The sequence below is a fragment of the Mizuhopecten yessoensis genome, unplaced genomic scaffold (assembly GCF_002113885.1).
Source record: "Mizuhopecten yessoensis strain PY_sf001 unplaced genomic scaffold, ASM211388v2 scaffold10745, whole genome shotgun sequence".
In the NCBI taxonomy this organism is placed as follows: domain Eukaryota; kingdom Metazoa; phylum Mollusca; class Bivalvia; order Pectinida; family Pectinidae; genus Mizuhopecten; species Mizuhopecten yessoensis.
The window spans coordinates 240,773-255,754 of NW_018408700.1; the positions used below are offsets into that span (position 1 = coordinate 240,773).

At 35.2% G+C, this 14,982-nt stretch overlaps 1 protein-coding gene across 19 annotated transcripts in view; it reads left to right on the forward strand.

Annotated features, from left to right (window-relative positions):
• Positions 1–14,209, forward strand: part of LOC110462068 (vinculin-like) — a 66,663-nt gene extending 52,454 nt beyond the window's left edge. For 17 of the 19 annotated variants that reach the window (XM_021515850.1, XM_021515849.1, XM_021515856.1 and 14 more), the window contains 5 exons: positions 313–436; positions 1,356–1,446; positions 2,245–2,283; positions 6,361–6,484; positions 10,186–14,209. In XM_021515850.1, coding sequence (XP_021371525.1) covers positions 313–436; positions 1,356–1,446; positions 2,245–2,283; positions 6,361–6,484; positions 10,186–10,231 — 424 coding nt within the window. In that variant the 3' untranslated portion in view covers positions 10,232–14,209. Of the gene's footprint in view, positions 1–312; positions 437–1,355; positions 1,447–2,244; positions 2,284–5,148; positions 5,155–6,360; positions 6,485–10,185 lie in introns of all 19 variants that reach the window. The other 2 variants (XM_021515852.1, XM_021515853.1) reach the window with 2 other exon arrangements.
• The last annotated feature ends 773 nt before the right edge of the window (positions 14,210–14,982 follow it).

Consider the following 14,982-nt stretch of genomic DNA (forward strand, 5'->3'; position numbering starts at 1 on the left):
AGAGGATGAACGATGAGTTTTGGGTGGCAAAGTTCAGCAATAAATGTACTCTCAGGCCTGACATTTATATTGTGTATTTGATTTATTAGCGATTGAAAGTTTCATTTTTAAAAATGATAAATGATTTAACAAGAGATATGACATTTTGAATTTAAGTTATGTTTCATTGCATAAAAGTAGGAGAAATTGATTTCCTTCATGAAATATATAAATATCTAGTGGAGTGATCCTGAAGACCCAACTATGGCATTGTCATATTTGTTCTGAAGTAATAAATAAAACAGTAGCTAATGTATAATCTGTTGATATCAGGGGCGCGGGAGGCTCCAAGAAGGACCTCATATCTACTGCCAAAAAGATCGCTGAGGCATCAGAGGAAGTAACACGGCTCGCCAAGAAACTAGCAGCGGAGTGTACAGACAAAAAAATGAGAACAGTAAGGCTCATACAATTTGTTGTGTATTGAGATATATTAGAATAAATTTGTCAAAAATATAACACCTGTTTCAGGATACCATGCTACCTGTCCTTTACCTGAGACTTCCTCATTAGCTGTGAGGTATCTATAGTGAATCGTTATTTCAGTAATAATTACCATCTTTGTACGTAGCCCAAGACCAATATTACTTTATGATACATTGTAAAAGTTAACAGGAATGCATACTTTGATAAAACTAGGCTAATTCTGAATTACTAAAATTTTGCTAATAAATAGAATATAAAGTTTGGGAATTGTTTTTTCTTTCGATTTTTTTTTATACAGAATGGCCAAAAATATTTCTGGTAACACTACCTAAATATCTGTGTTTACTTGCCATTAAATTCATAAGGTAAATCACTTTTATATATAAAGTAAATTGTTCTTTAGAGCACGTTCATTTCTTTGTTGACCCATCAGAAATGAACAGCTATGTGTAGAGGCTCAATAACTTGATTTTGATATATCCTTTTTTCTTTTCAGAATATTTGATTGTACTGATCTTCTGTATAAAAGGAATTGGGCAAAAGGCATAGCCTATATAAGCCCTCTCCTTAACAAAAAATAACAGTATTTACACATCATATAAACGGTACTTTTACATATGTTTCTTTAAGTATTAAAATAAGAGATTATAAATAAGAATCTGATAAAATCGTCTTATGTCTCTAATGTAATTCTGAACAGTCTCCACAATATTTCTATTCATATTTAGTCTTGTGGTTATAAAGTTTGGGTATTGAGTGGAATAGCACCACTCATCGCTGACAGAGAGTTAAGTGATATTAGTTTTTGGTGAGTATAAAGAGGACAGCGCAGGATAAAGTGATCACAATCTTTGATCTTTGATATATTTAAAAACAACTTTGTGTTTCAGAATTTGTTACAAGTGTGTGAACGTATCCCAACCATCGGCACACAGCTGAAGATCTTATCTACTGTCAAGGCAACCATGTTAGGCGCTCAAGGTCAGTCAGTGTGTCAAAAAATTATGAGACAAAATCGTAAATTTGTGTCCTAGCTGTGAGAAAAAAACAAATGTATACCCGTTCTAGCGAGCAGGTTTTGAAAAAGTATTTTTTTCATAAATCTTCACAGTATTTAGTCTTAATTAAGTTATTGATTAATTGGGCATATGTATTTATGATTAAGTAAGTTATGTTACTTGTATACATACATTAATTTTGTGTTTGCACTTTTGTGTTCATTGTATATATATAAGCTGTCTCCTGTATCTGTGATATGAGAGTATCTATAAATATATGTTGGGAAGAAGAAAGATTCCCTGTTAGAGAACATTTTATAATAGAATGATTGTAAATCATTTATTTTTTTCATTTTTTTTAATGGTGACGGTAGGTCCATTATTAAGTGTTTCAACATGAAATGATTAAACACCTTTGTCAGGGGTGACGGCGAGTCCTTCATAAGCAGGTCAACACACATCTAGAGCCAATACTTGATCTTCTCAGTGGGATGACACTTTATCTGTACATATGAATAATATTATGGTTACAAGTCTTACATATTTTCAGAGCCTATATTACTATGTAGCTCATGTTGGCAATTAAAGTATTCAGTATCGTATAACGCATCTGTAATGATAAGTCAGTGTTGAAAAAAGAAATTGTAAACTTTTCAATATTGTGTCCTAGCTCATGATGTTAATTCAGTTATGTACAATATAGCAGTTACTGTCTTATGATGCGTTTATAACGCGAAATCTATGTTGGGAAAAAAACTGATTTGTAAACGTTTCAACATAGAACCCATACCAGCTCCCGACGGCAGCGAGATAGCGTGTGGTAAACTTCGGTTAATTATCCTCAGCATGACCTCCCCACATCCTCCTCGTCACGGAGGTCACTAACCACACATAAAACTGCCCCCTCCCCAGTACTATAACAAAACTGGCCGTACTGACCAACAGATGTGTGGTTTGTGTGCAGTGAATGATATCACATGATGATTCCATCTTGGTTGATGCAGCATGGGTAATATGATAGATTTACACCATATATGTATACTTTCATCACAACTTGACGCTGAAAAAGAAAATCAGGGCAATCAATTGTGTATCAAGTTTAACTCGTTCACCCCTGAATGAAATTTCATAGTGAACTATTCCATCCTTTGAATTGGAAGAGTTCAAATGTGTCGTTAGGGGTAAATGAGGTAAGCTGATATTTAAAAAAAGAAATGATTGAAAGTTATCAACATCAACTAAAAACTTACCATTTAACTTATAAAAAAAAATCACATTTTGATTAAATTTAAATGGGAAAAAAATCAATCTATTTACTGTAAAATATTCGCTTTTAGCTAAACTTATATATTTTTTTTAATTGCATAACTTTTAATAACAACGGCTAAGTATTGATTTACATGAAATAGTTGAAGTAAAAGAAAATCTAACTTTTCAAACCAATTATACATAATGATCAATCCAAGACTTCCATCATTTGATATCATTGGATAATAATTTGAATTCTGGTTGTTCCATGCATCAGTGTTTCGTCTATTTGACGGAATTAAGTGTTAGTTTTGATCTTGCGAATTCTTGATCTGAATTGTGATTTCTTGTTGATGTGATATTTTGAGGTATGTATCATGAATAGAGATAGATTTTGTTGTAATATTAAATTGTGGTATCTTTATTAGATTGTTCTGGTTTTGCCAAAATCATTGCCTTTCAGTTTTGTCATGAACAAAATATTCTTTTCACTAGCGCATCATGCTTGGTTTGAATGTGTAGACTAGTGCATCATACTTTATAATATCAAATAATACTGCATGCTCAATTTGTTTCTTAACTGTCACATTCTCATGCTATGTCTGAATGATTTATATATGTTACATACATTGTATGGTGGTCGGGTGGTGCAGTGGATAGCGCTCTTGCCTTTCACCAAGGCGACCAGGGTTCGATTCCCCGATCAGACGTGAAAAGGTATGGGGTCACCTGCCCGACCACATGCGTTTTCTCCGGGTGCTCCGGTTTCCTCCCACAATAAGACCCCCGCGCGCTAACATGCGGGCCAACACGAGTGATGAACATAAGTTGAAATAACTTTTTTCATTTTTGTTGTAAAATAAATTAAGTTTATACATACATTGTATGTATCTGGTTTACTCTTCTGTCATATCCCTATCACATTCTTGTGTATTTCTGAAAATTTTCAATACGGTATCTGAACTTATGATCTCACGTTTCACCATGAGAGACTCCATTCTTTTCAACATCTCCATAACTAAATTACCTTGAAATCGTCCCCTTTTAGTATTGTTTTCGCCTGCATTTAAAATGGTTCCACTTGACTTGCCCATTCTTTGATTTGATAAGGTTCAAATGTGACTTTAGGGATGAATGGTTTAAGCTAATTCTGTGGTTAGAGATGTCCACAGTTCATAATTAAATTTTTGAAAAATGACAGGATCAAAATTAAAAGTTTTGGTCTGGATTAATAAAGTAATTTGAAATTTCCTAATGTAACCAATTTTTGCATATAGTCTCATCATTTAAAAATATCAATGTAATTTAAGAGTTTTCAACATTGATTTTTTTCAATTGATACTTAACGATACAAGGTTTAGTAAGGTAACGATGATTGGAAGCGTCTACTGTGGCGTGTTTGATTGTGTATCAAGGCTGTGACAGACTTGTCTGGATGGTTGTCGGTGATTTGTCTTCCTCTAAATATAATCTGCTTCTTTTGCATCCATGAATATATGCATTGTATACACAAAAACTAAATGGTGATTGAAGACCAAATACGTATCAAAATATACCAACATATTAATTTATAGCTTTGAGGGAATTGGGAAAGCATGAATTTGGTGCGGTATAATTTTACACACGTTAATTTTGGTACACTATTGAAATATTTAAAACAAAAAGAAATACCTGTATTTCAATCTAGGAAACTATTTTAGACACATTTTAAATCATTAGACAAATGTAACACTGATTGTAGTTGTGATGCCTTTATTTTGGATTTCTTTGAAATTTTCTGCCGTATTTTTTTTAAGGATTTCTGTAAATTTTCCTCACCTTCTGTCCCAGCAGAATTGTGGATTGTGAAACGACTGAAGTTCTGGAATTTGAAATAGAAAAACAAAATCTGTCTTCAAAAACTGATAGTGAGAAATACAGATGAGTAGCTAGCCACTGGCCGGAAATTCACTCTATCTAGTTTCTGAAGTGGCGATTCTGAACAGTATCATCGTTAGGGAAGGGAGGTTTAATTTAATATGGAATGGGCACCATAAAGGGGGATATCAGAATTTACATCATTATGATTATTCAGTTATTTTTTTAAATTCAAATTCTCACAAATAAGTTCAAAACTCACTACGGTACCCTAAACAAGTATGAATTCGCAAAAATGAATTACTTGTTTCAATTGTATGTATATCAATTGATTCTATTCACAAATATTACTTCTTTTCTTAAATGCAAAAAATGTATATGTTGTGAAATAATCACAAGTGATATATATATATACAACACTTGAGCTTCACTTGTTATATATATGCTTGTAGACAGTAGAACATTGTATTGTTGTCATTGTGTGTTATATTTGTGCTATAACCTTTCATGATCATTTCTAACACAACTGCATCTTGGTTTTTTTCCTGCTTTTTCTGCGTGCCTGTTGCCATGGGAACAGAATCTAGTAAGTGCATTAACGCTTTCTGATGTGTCATATGTGCAGTCAGGTATTCTAATAACAGTTTCTAAGAAGCGATGACTGTTGATTAAGCCTATCCTAACTAATTAGACTTTCTGGAATTTAAGACTGCTTATGACATATCCAATCAATTTGACCAATTTTGACCTCATTTCATTCAACTCGTAAAATTGGTACCCCATCTCATAAATATCTATTTTAAAACTCTTTTTATATCTATGGCTGGTAAAACAACGTCTGAAAATTGAACAAATAAATTCATTTTTAACAAAACGTTCTTTTTTAGTACATTATAACCTGTCTTAATTAAACATTACTTAGACTAATGTTTTTGTCAAAAAAGAAAATGTTTTCTAATTCATACATATTTGGTGTGGATTCTCCCTATATTTTACCTTGAAAAACTCTCTAAAGAATCGAAATCTCTCAACCATGGGTTGTAACATTACAAATTCTTAGGTTAAAGAATACTTGCAATGAAAATCTTCCTACCAAAACTCAATCTCCCTACCAGTGGGATAGAAATCTCCCTTATATTTGTCCTGAAGTCATCACATTTATATAAATTTGTCAGTTTCATTATCTACACAATGATATGCTATGTTAAGTGTCTGATTTACACTAGTATCCAAATCTTTCAGGGACCGGTTAAGACAGGTTACAATGTAATTTAATTGTGCATAAGGGAAATTTTCAAAAGATGATAGTTTTCGCTGTTTTTCTTGTTGGATAATTACTTTAATTTTTAGTATGATTAGGTAAAATTGTGAAGATTAAACAAATCTTCATTCACAATCTCAAACCTGGGACGAGTCTCAGCTGAAATAGACAGTGTACCTTCAGTAGCTTGACTAACATTTCATTATAATAATCATTGTGTCTCTCTTATATCAGAAGGGATCGTCTTGTCAGGATCCTGCTGCTAGCAAAAACAAAACAAGTCAATTGTACTTGAAAAAAATCTATTATAACATTATTACTTGTATGTAGATTTTGTAGCATAACAGTCATACACGTAATACATTAGTGATGATAAATACATTTAGTTAATATTTTATCTATTATCTATAATCCTTTGAAATTACCCTTTTGTCTCTGCAAAATGTAAATGTTCAAGAGAATGCCAAATACAGCTATTATATAAAAAAATCATGTTCATGACCCTTGACCTAAGATTCCTTTTTATAACAGGTTCGGAGGAGGACCAGGAAGCTACGGAGATGTTAGTTGGTAACGCCCAGAATCTCATGCAGGCTGTCAAGGAAACTGTCAGGGCTGCTGAGGCTGCTTCCATCAAAATTAGAGTAGACTCAGGGTAAGCGTCTCACACAAAGTCTGAGTAGACTCGGGTTAAGTGTCTCACAAAAGTCAGGGTAGAGTCAGGGTAAGTGTCTCATACAAAGTCAGGGGAGACTCAGGGTAAGTGTCTCATACAAAGTCAATGTAGACTCAGGGTAAGTGTTTCATACAAAGGCAGGGTAGACTCAGGTTAAGTGTTTCATACAAAGTCAGGGTAGACTCAGGGTAAGTGCCTCATACAAAGTTAATGTAGACTCAGGGTAAGTGTCTCATACAAAGTTAATGTAGACTCAGGGTAAGTGTCTCATACAAAGTCAATGTAGACTCAGGGTAAGTGTCTCATACAAAATGAGAGTAGACTCAGGGTAAGCGTCTCACACAAAGTTCGAGTAGACTCAGGTTAAGTGTCTCACAGAAGTCAGGGTAGAGTCAGGGTAAGTGTCTCACACAAAGTCAGGGTAGACTCAGGGTAAGTGTCTCATACAAAGTCAGGGTAGACTCAGGGTAAGTGTCTCATACAAAATGAGAGTAGACTCAGGGTAAGCGTCTCACACAAAGTTCGAGTAGACTCAGGTTAAGTGTCTCACAGAAGTCAGGTTAGGGTCAGGGTAAGTGTCTCATACAAAGTCAGGGTAGAGTCAGGGGAAGTGTCTCATACAAAGTCAGGGTAGACTCAGGGTAAGTGTCTCATACAAAGTTAATGTAGACTCAGGGTAAGTGTCTCATACAAAGTCAGGGAAGACTCATGGTAAGTGTTTCACACAAAGTCCGAGTAGACTCAGGTTAAGTGTCTCACAGAAGTCAGGGTAGAGTCAGGGTAAGTGTCTCATACAAAGTCAGGGTAGACTCAGGATAAGTGTCTCATACAAAGTCAGAGTAGACTCGGGTTAAGTGTCTTATACAAAGTCAGGGTAGACTCATGGTAAGTGTTTCACACAAAGTCCGAGTAGACTCAGGGTAAGTGTCTCACAGAAGTCAGGGTAGAGTCAGGGTAAGTGTCTCACACAAAGTCAGGGTAGACTCAGGGCAAGGGTCTCACACAAAGTCAGGGTAGAGTCAGGGTAAGTGTCTCATACAAAGTCAGGGTAGTCTCAGGGTAAGTGTCTCATACAAAGTTAATGTAGACTCAGGTTAAGTGTCTCATACAAAGTCTGAGTAGACTCAGCTTAAGTGTCTCATACAAAGTGAGAGTAGACTCAGGTTAAGTGTCTCATACAAAGTCAGGGTAGACTCAGGGTAAGTGTCTCATACAAAGTCAGGGTAGACTCAGGATAAGTGTCTCATACAAAGTCAGAGTAGACTCAGGTTAAGTGTCTCACAAAAGTCAGGGTAGACTCAGGTTAAATATCTTATACAAAGTCAGGGTAGACTCATGGTAAGTTTCTCATACAAAGTCAGGGTAGACTCAGGGTAAGTGTCTCACACAAAGTCAGAGTAGACTAAGGGTAAGTGTCTCATACAAAGTGAGAGTAGACTCAGCTTAAGTGTCTCATACAAAGTGAGAGTAGACTCAGCTTAAGTGTCTCATACAAAGTGAGAGTAGACTCAGGTTAAGTGTCTCATACAAAGTCAGGGTAGACTCAGGGTAAGTGACTCATACAAAGTCAGGGTAGTCTCAGGGTAAGTGTCTCATACAAAGTTAATGTAGACTCAGGTTAAGTGTCTCATACAAAGTCTGAGTAGACTCAGCTTAAGTGTCTCATACAAAGTGAGAGTAGACTCAGGTTAAGTGTCTCATACAAAGTCAGAGTAGACTCTGGGTAAGCGTCTCTTACAAAGTGAGAGTAGACTCAGGTTAAATGTCTCATACAAAGTCAGGGTAGACTCAGAGTAAGTGTCTCATACAAAGTCTGAGTAGACTCAGCTTAAGTGTCTCATACAAAGTGAGAGTAGACTCAGGTTAAGTGTCTCATACAAAGTCAGGGTAGACTCAGGGTAAGTGTCTTACACAAAGTCAGGGTAGACTCAGGGTAAGTGACTCATACAAAGACAGGGTAGACTCAGGGTAAGTGACTCATACGGGTAGACTCAGGGTAAGTGTCTCATACAAATTCAAGGTAGTCTCAGGTTAAGTGTTTCATACAAAGTCAGGGTAGACTCAGGTTAAGTGTTTCATACAAAGTCCGGGTAGACGCAGGGTAAGTGTCTCACACAAAGTCAGGGAAGACTCAGGGTAAGTGTACCTTGGGGTAGACTCAGGGTAAGTGTCTCACACAAAGTCAGAGTTGACTCAGGGTAAGTGACTCATACAAAGTGAGAGTAGACTCAGGTTAAGTGTCTCATACAAAGTCAGGGTAGAATCAGGGTAAGTGTCTCATACAAAGTTAATGTAGACTCAGGTTAAGTGTCTCATACAAATTTAATGTAGACTCAGGGTAAGTGTCTCATGCAAAGTCAGGGTAGACTCAGGGTAAGTGTATCATACAAAGTCAGGGTAGAATCAGGGTAAGTGACTCATACAAAGTCAGGGGAGACTCAGGGTAAGTGTCTCATACAAAGTTAATGTAGAAGGTTAAGTGTCTCACAGAAGTCAGGTTAGAGTCAGGGTAAGTGTCTCATACAAAGTCAGGTAGACTCAGGGTAAGTGTCTCATACAAATTCAAGGTAGGCTCAGGGGAAGTGTTTCATACAAAGTCAGGGTAGACTCAGGTTAAATGTCTCATACAAAGTCAGGGTAGACTCAGGGGAAGTGACTCATACAAAGTCAGGGGAGACTCAGGGTAAGTGTCTCATACAAAGTTAATGTAGACTCAGGTTAAGTGTCTCATACAAATTTAATGTAGACTCAGGGTAAGTGTCTCATGCAAAGTCAGGGTAGACTCAGGGTAAGTGTATCATACAAAGTCAGGGTAGAATCAGGGTAAGTGACTCATACAAAGTCAGGGTAGACTCAGGTTAAGTGTTTCATACAAAGTCCGGGTAGACTCAGGGTAAGTGTCTCACACAAAGTCAGGGAAGACTCAGGGTAAGTGTACCTTGCACAAACATAGAACGGAAATTGACTTCAGACTGAGATTTAATTCTACACAAGGAATCAGGGTTGATATTTTGGCAAATCATTTTGACACAAATTTTGAGTTGACCCTGGTAAGTGTATTCTATACTAAATCAGAGTTGACTAAGTATGTACATTGTTCTCTGCAACAGATACTTATGTAGCCACCCCATCTCTAAACAAAACAACAGAGTTTAGTACAGCCATTTTATCTAATGGCTCGTTAAAAAGGTCAAGGTCAATTACTGGTGTTTCAGATTGAGGTTTATCAGAATATCGGAGAAATGTAATAAAAGTGTGTTTTGTCATTTCGTAAAATGTAACCAGCAACATTCTGTCTTAAATGTGGTATGTCTTACAATATGACAAAAGTATTTTATGATGATAAAAAAGCAGATGGGTGGTAACGTGGTGCAGTGGATAGCACACACGCCTTTCATCAAGATGGCCAGGGTTCAATTCCCCAAATGTGAAAAACAATTGGGTTACGTGCCCAACCACGTGGGTTGTCTCTGGGTACTCTGGTTTCCCTACACGTTGAGAGAAAGCTTCCATCCATGCCAATTAGAGTGATTACTGGTCATTTATAATTGGAATAACTTAATTCATAACTGTTGTAAACTATATGAATAAAGTTAGTATGTATAACAAAGATAATTGATGCTGAATGGTGATAAAAGAATAATGTTGAAAATCAATGATAACGATGATTTTGTTTTCAGATATACAATTCGCTGGTTGAGGAAGAGGCCATGGTACACATCATGAGTGTGAACTAGCCACTGGGCAGGGGACAAGTAATATAATTGAGGGGATCCGAATGAACAGAGTGGATATTCCATGGAACAGTGCAGAGAGCTTACAAATGTCCTGACATGTCAAGTGTATTTGTTGGACAGAAGTAGTCCTGTGAGGAAATTTGGGGTGGGGATCGTGTGTTTGTACAGGATGTTGTCCGTGAATGTGTATATGTGAATTACTCTAGCTTTTCATTTGGAATGTCTGCGTGTATTGAAGAAAATCTTACAAAAAAATTATGGTGCAATGGCTTGTTAGATCAAACCAAATTGATTCTAGTTCTTAAGCTTGTCATCCTCGTAAAAATTTGAAGTCGGGCAAGTTTGACATCAATCTGAATTTCTACAGTTTCTGTAATACATAATTCCTGGAATGAATTATGAAAAAAAATGTCTCTGTCAGCAAGAGGTATTATGTGACAAAATAACAAGGTGATATATTTGTAGAAATGATAAAAGAATTCACTCATCCCGTATTTTTAAAGGAAATTTCATTCTCAAATAAAATCTCAAAATCTTCTAAAATAAAATAGAAATTTAAAAAAAAAATGTTTGCTGGTAAATTCTGAAGAACTACAATTTGGTTTGATGTTGCCTGATTATTAATTAGATATGTGTGTTTTTTCTATGTACTGGAAACCAATGGGGATACAAATAGTTTATCATACATTACCAAATATCTGGTTCATGTTGTTGGGAGCGTTACTTAAATAGTATGAATTTATCGAAATTGGTCAAATTATCATGAATGGTATTTCATGCAGTACATGAAAACGATGAGATTATCAGACCAGTATTGACAATAGTGTTAACCTATTCTGATGCTATTGATCGCCTTTTTTCGACTTGAAAAATGTCTGTTAATTTCTTAGCGGTTGTGTCACAGAGGTCCGCCATTTTTGTGTTCAACATTGTTTATTTCAAACACAAACCTTTTTCACTTAGAAAGTCACCTCGCTGTACGTGACAGTTGGAATCATCATACCATCCACATGTTGCAAGATGAAAATCCCAGAAATAGGGCTCAAATGTTTGTCTCAAGTGTATCACATGTGAACGAATTCCTCATCCTCACCTAGATTCCCTAACACACAAATTTAAATAGTCATTATTACATCATGACACACAAAAAATAACGCAAATGTTCCCCGTGAATACAGCTTTCATTTAAATTTTTATAATCATGTTAAGCTGTATGCATTCTAGCTTTGAATAAAATATTTTTTCATATGTTGTTTTCTTCCCTTAGATTAGAAAAGAATGATTTTCAAACTTTTTATCTCGCCATAGAGTAGAAAAGAAACGTTCGATGTTGAAATAAATAAGTTTCCCATTTTTTTCCTGTGTAGTTTGTTTTGTTTCGTGATACAGCTAATTATGGTTATGTTTATAATATCCCCCTAGCTCTTTGTTATTGTACTTGTTTGCTGTGTTCCAGTGTATATAGAAGAAACAATGTCTAGATATTGTCCCTGGGACGCCCTAGTTATGACGTCATGGTGCTACGTTATTAATAAACCACACAGTTTAACGTTAAGATATGTTAAATGTCTTCTGTAACGACCCTTGGTAGTATACTTCAGGTATTTAACAAGGTCATTCTGTATTAACTATAAACTCATTGGAATATAAAATGTACCTTATACATCCCCAAAAAGTATGCAATTTTTCTATTGATAAAGTTTAATGTTTGGAAGACATATGTTTTCTCACACTCACTGCCAAAGAATATCTCACCTGCATGCACCAATAGTTTCCATCACTTACATTTTTGCCAGTAGAATTCAAGGGGTTCTAATAAAAATAAGATGAAAACGCAGTGTAAATGAGGAGATTATAGCTCACTACAGATCAGTAATTTCTGTGTAGGAATTTGTATTGCATAATTTCTCACCACACACTGCTGGGATCATTGTAGAAATGCGTACCATACCAGGGTACATTGGTACTGTACCAGGGTATATTGATTGTGTACCATACCAGGGTACATTGTGTACCACACCAGGGTACATTGATTGTGTACCATACCAGCTGGGTACATTGATTGTGTACCATACCAAGGTACATTGACTGTGTACTGTACCAAGGTACATTGATTGTGTACCGTACCCGGGTACATTGTGTATCACACCAGGTTACATTGATTGAGTACCATACCAGGGTATATTGATTGTGTACCGTACCAGGGTACATTGACTGTGTACCGTACCAGGGTATATTGATTGTGTACCATACCAAGGTACATTGACTGTGTACCGTACCAGGGTATATTGATTGTGTACCGTACCAAGGTACATTGACTGTGTACTGTACCAAGGTACATTGACTGTGTACTGTACCAAGGGTACATTTATTGTGTACCGTACCAGGGTACATTGCTATGTAAGAGGAACCTGTGTATTGTGATAGGAAGTGTTGATCCTGGGAGCTGTTCAGTCTAGCCAGGTTTTGCTGTATTACCAGACACAGCTGGATGGTCCTCTATGATACATTATTAAGCTTGTGCCATAGCTAGTCATTATGTAACCAATCTTTACTCCAATACTTTATGATTTTATACCCTGCTGTATGTTATGATTTATATAAAAATATATATGTATACATCTTTAGACAACTGTTTTGGGAGGGAGAGATTTTGATCAATCTTATAATAATGTGGGAACGCCCTTAAGGATATATACTACCTAACGCTGTGAAGAGTTCCACATTTAGAAATATGAAGAAATGATAATATATTTGAAAAGTTCTTAAGATTTTATGTGTTGATAATGCTCAGATCAGTCTTCATTATCAAAGAATGCTAATTTTAGATATGTTAAAGGGATATAACTCTCAACACAGGTTACAATTAAGGTAGCATATATCCTTAAGTATGGCTTGAGATTTTTTAGTAAACAAAAATCTATGTTAGAAGACTTGATGATACAAACTGCTACTACATAGAAACTTATTCCAGATAATGTCATTTTAACCCTGACACGAAACCAAACATTTGTGGAGGACAGTATTCGATATGGTTGGAATAACAAAAGGTATACACATTTTTTCCTTGTCACTTTTGGAATTGGAATCTTGTTTTTCTCATAATCACCAAATATCATACAATTTCACACATTTTCTAATTTTATGTAAAAGATGTGAAATTCTAGCTTTCAGTTCGAAGTGACATGTCCCGTTTTGAGGTTATGAGAATTCTTTGGTGGTAAATATTATTGCTGATGCTTGCCTGTCTTTTATAGACTCACAAGTCCAGATCCTTGATCTGAAATATTCACGATATTTATATCAGTCTGTTCAATGGAATCTGAATACATTAGCCTATCTCACTTTCTGTTGAAATTCAATTAGGAGGTGGGGTGGGGTATTGGTGAAACAAATCATTTTACTACTGTGTTAAAAGATTTCCACCAGTCTGAATCATGGATCAATTAATCTGTTTCACTTAATGTGTAGTTTTGAAAGGACAAATAGAGGGATATTTAAATAACAAATCACCTTGCATGTTTCCTGTTTCCATTTTTATAGATTTTCCATCGTCAAAATTAATACCTTACTTATGAAATTCTTTAGTCATTTTTGTTCGATAAAATATAAGGTACCTGTTTGTCATTTTTGTTACAGACATTTGTACATTTTGTTAAATGTATTTAGTACTCAATAGCATTTTTATCGTTCAGTCATTTAAGTATATAAATTTACACCAATAATATGTTTTTCTAAACCTTGTTACTCAGGTGTAAGATTTTCTGAATTTCATCTTCTGTAACTAAGATTGGTTTTCTGTTGTTATAGTTACACACTAAAGAACTTATTTGAATTATCGGAATGTATTCACCTGGTACCTGTAGATGTTAATGGCATACCAGACTTGGTTTGATCATTCACAGTGTGTAAAATCACGGAATTAGATATCTAAGTCTGTGGTACAATGTATGAAAATAATAAAAAATTTAAAAAAGTTTGAAAAGTGACTGGAAAATTCCTGGTACTGTTGTTTATATTGGCGCCTTGATAATAACTTAGTGGCTACCTTTATTTTCAGAAATAGCTGAATTACAAGATGGTGGGATTATTAGGACAATTTTGTATAAGAAAAGAGAAACGTATCCCCCAAAAGTTTTGCAGGATAGTGTGTGACAACCAGATTAGTGATGACCGCATTTATAGATCTCAGTTATGTATCTTTCAGCTGCATCGTAATGGAATGAAATATGGTATTTAAAAAGTAAATGAAATAGTTATGAAGCATTAAGTTGTATGCATAAATTATAGCCTATAAATGTTATGATTGTACAAGAATGTAAATCTGAAGTATTATATATTATAAATGGAGAGATTACCACACAGTAATCAATAAAATATTATTACCTCTGACCCACCCTGTCAAAAGTAGACTGTCCTATTCCATTGATATGGCCAAGCTTACTTGTGACATATAGGGGTGATAGGAGACATGTATTTATTATGTGAAATATCTGTCACATTTGTTGTATGAAAATATTTTTTCCACTGTATCTTACATTTGCTAATTTTTCTCTATCCTAAGTATTTTATATTTTGCTATATTTAAGTGCAATTAGCTGCCTTTGTAATATGTTAATTTTTAAAAGGCATACATGTATAAAATGTGCTTGGTGAACCCCAGCCCTCTTTGTTTACACTCTATGATGTTTAGTGCCTTTAGCAAATTTATGATATATTTGTATAAGATTACAATAAATC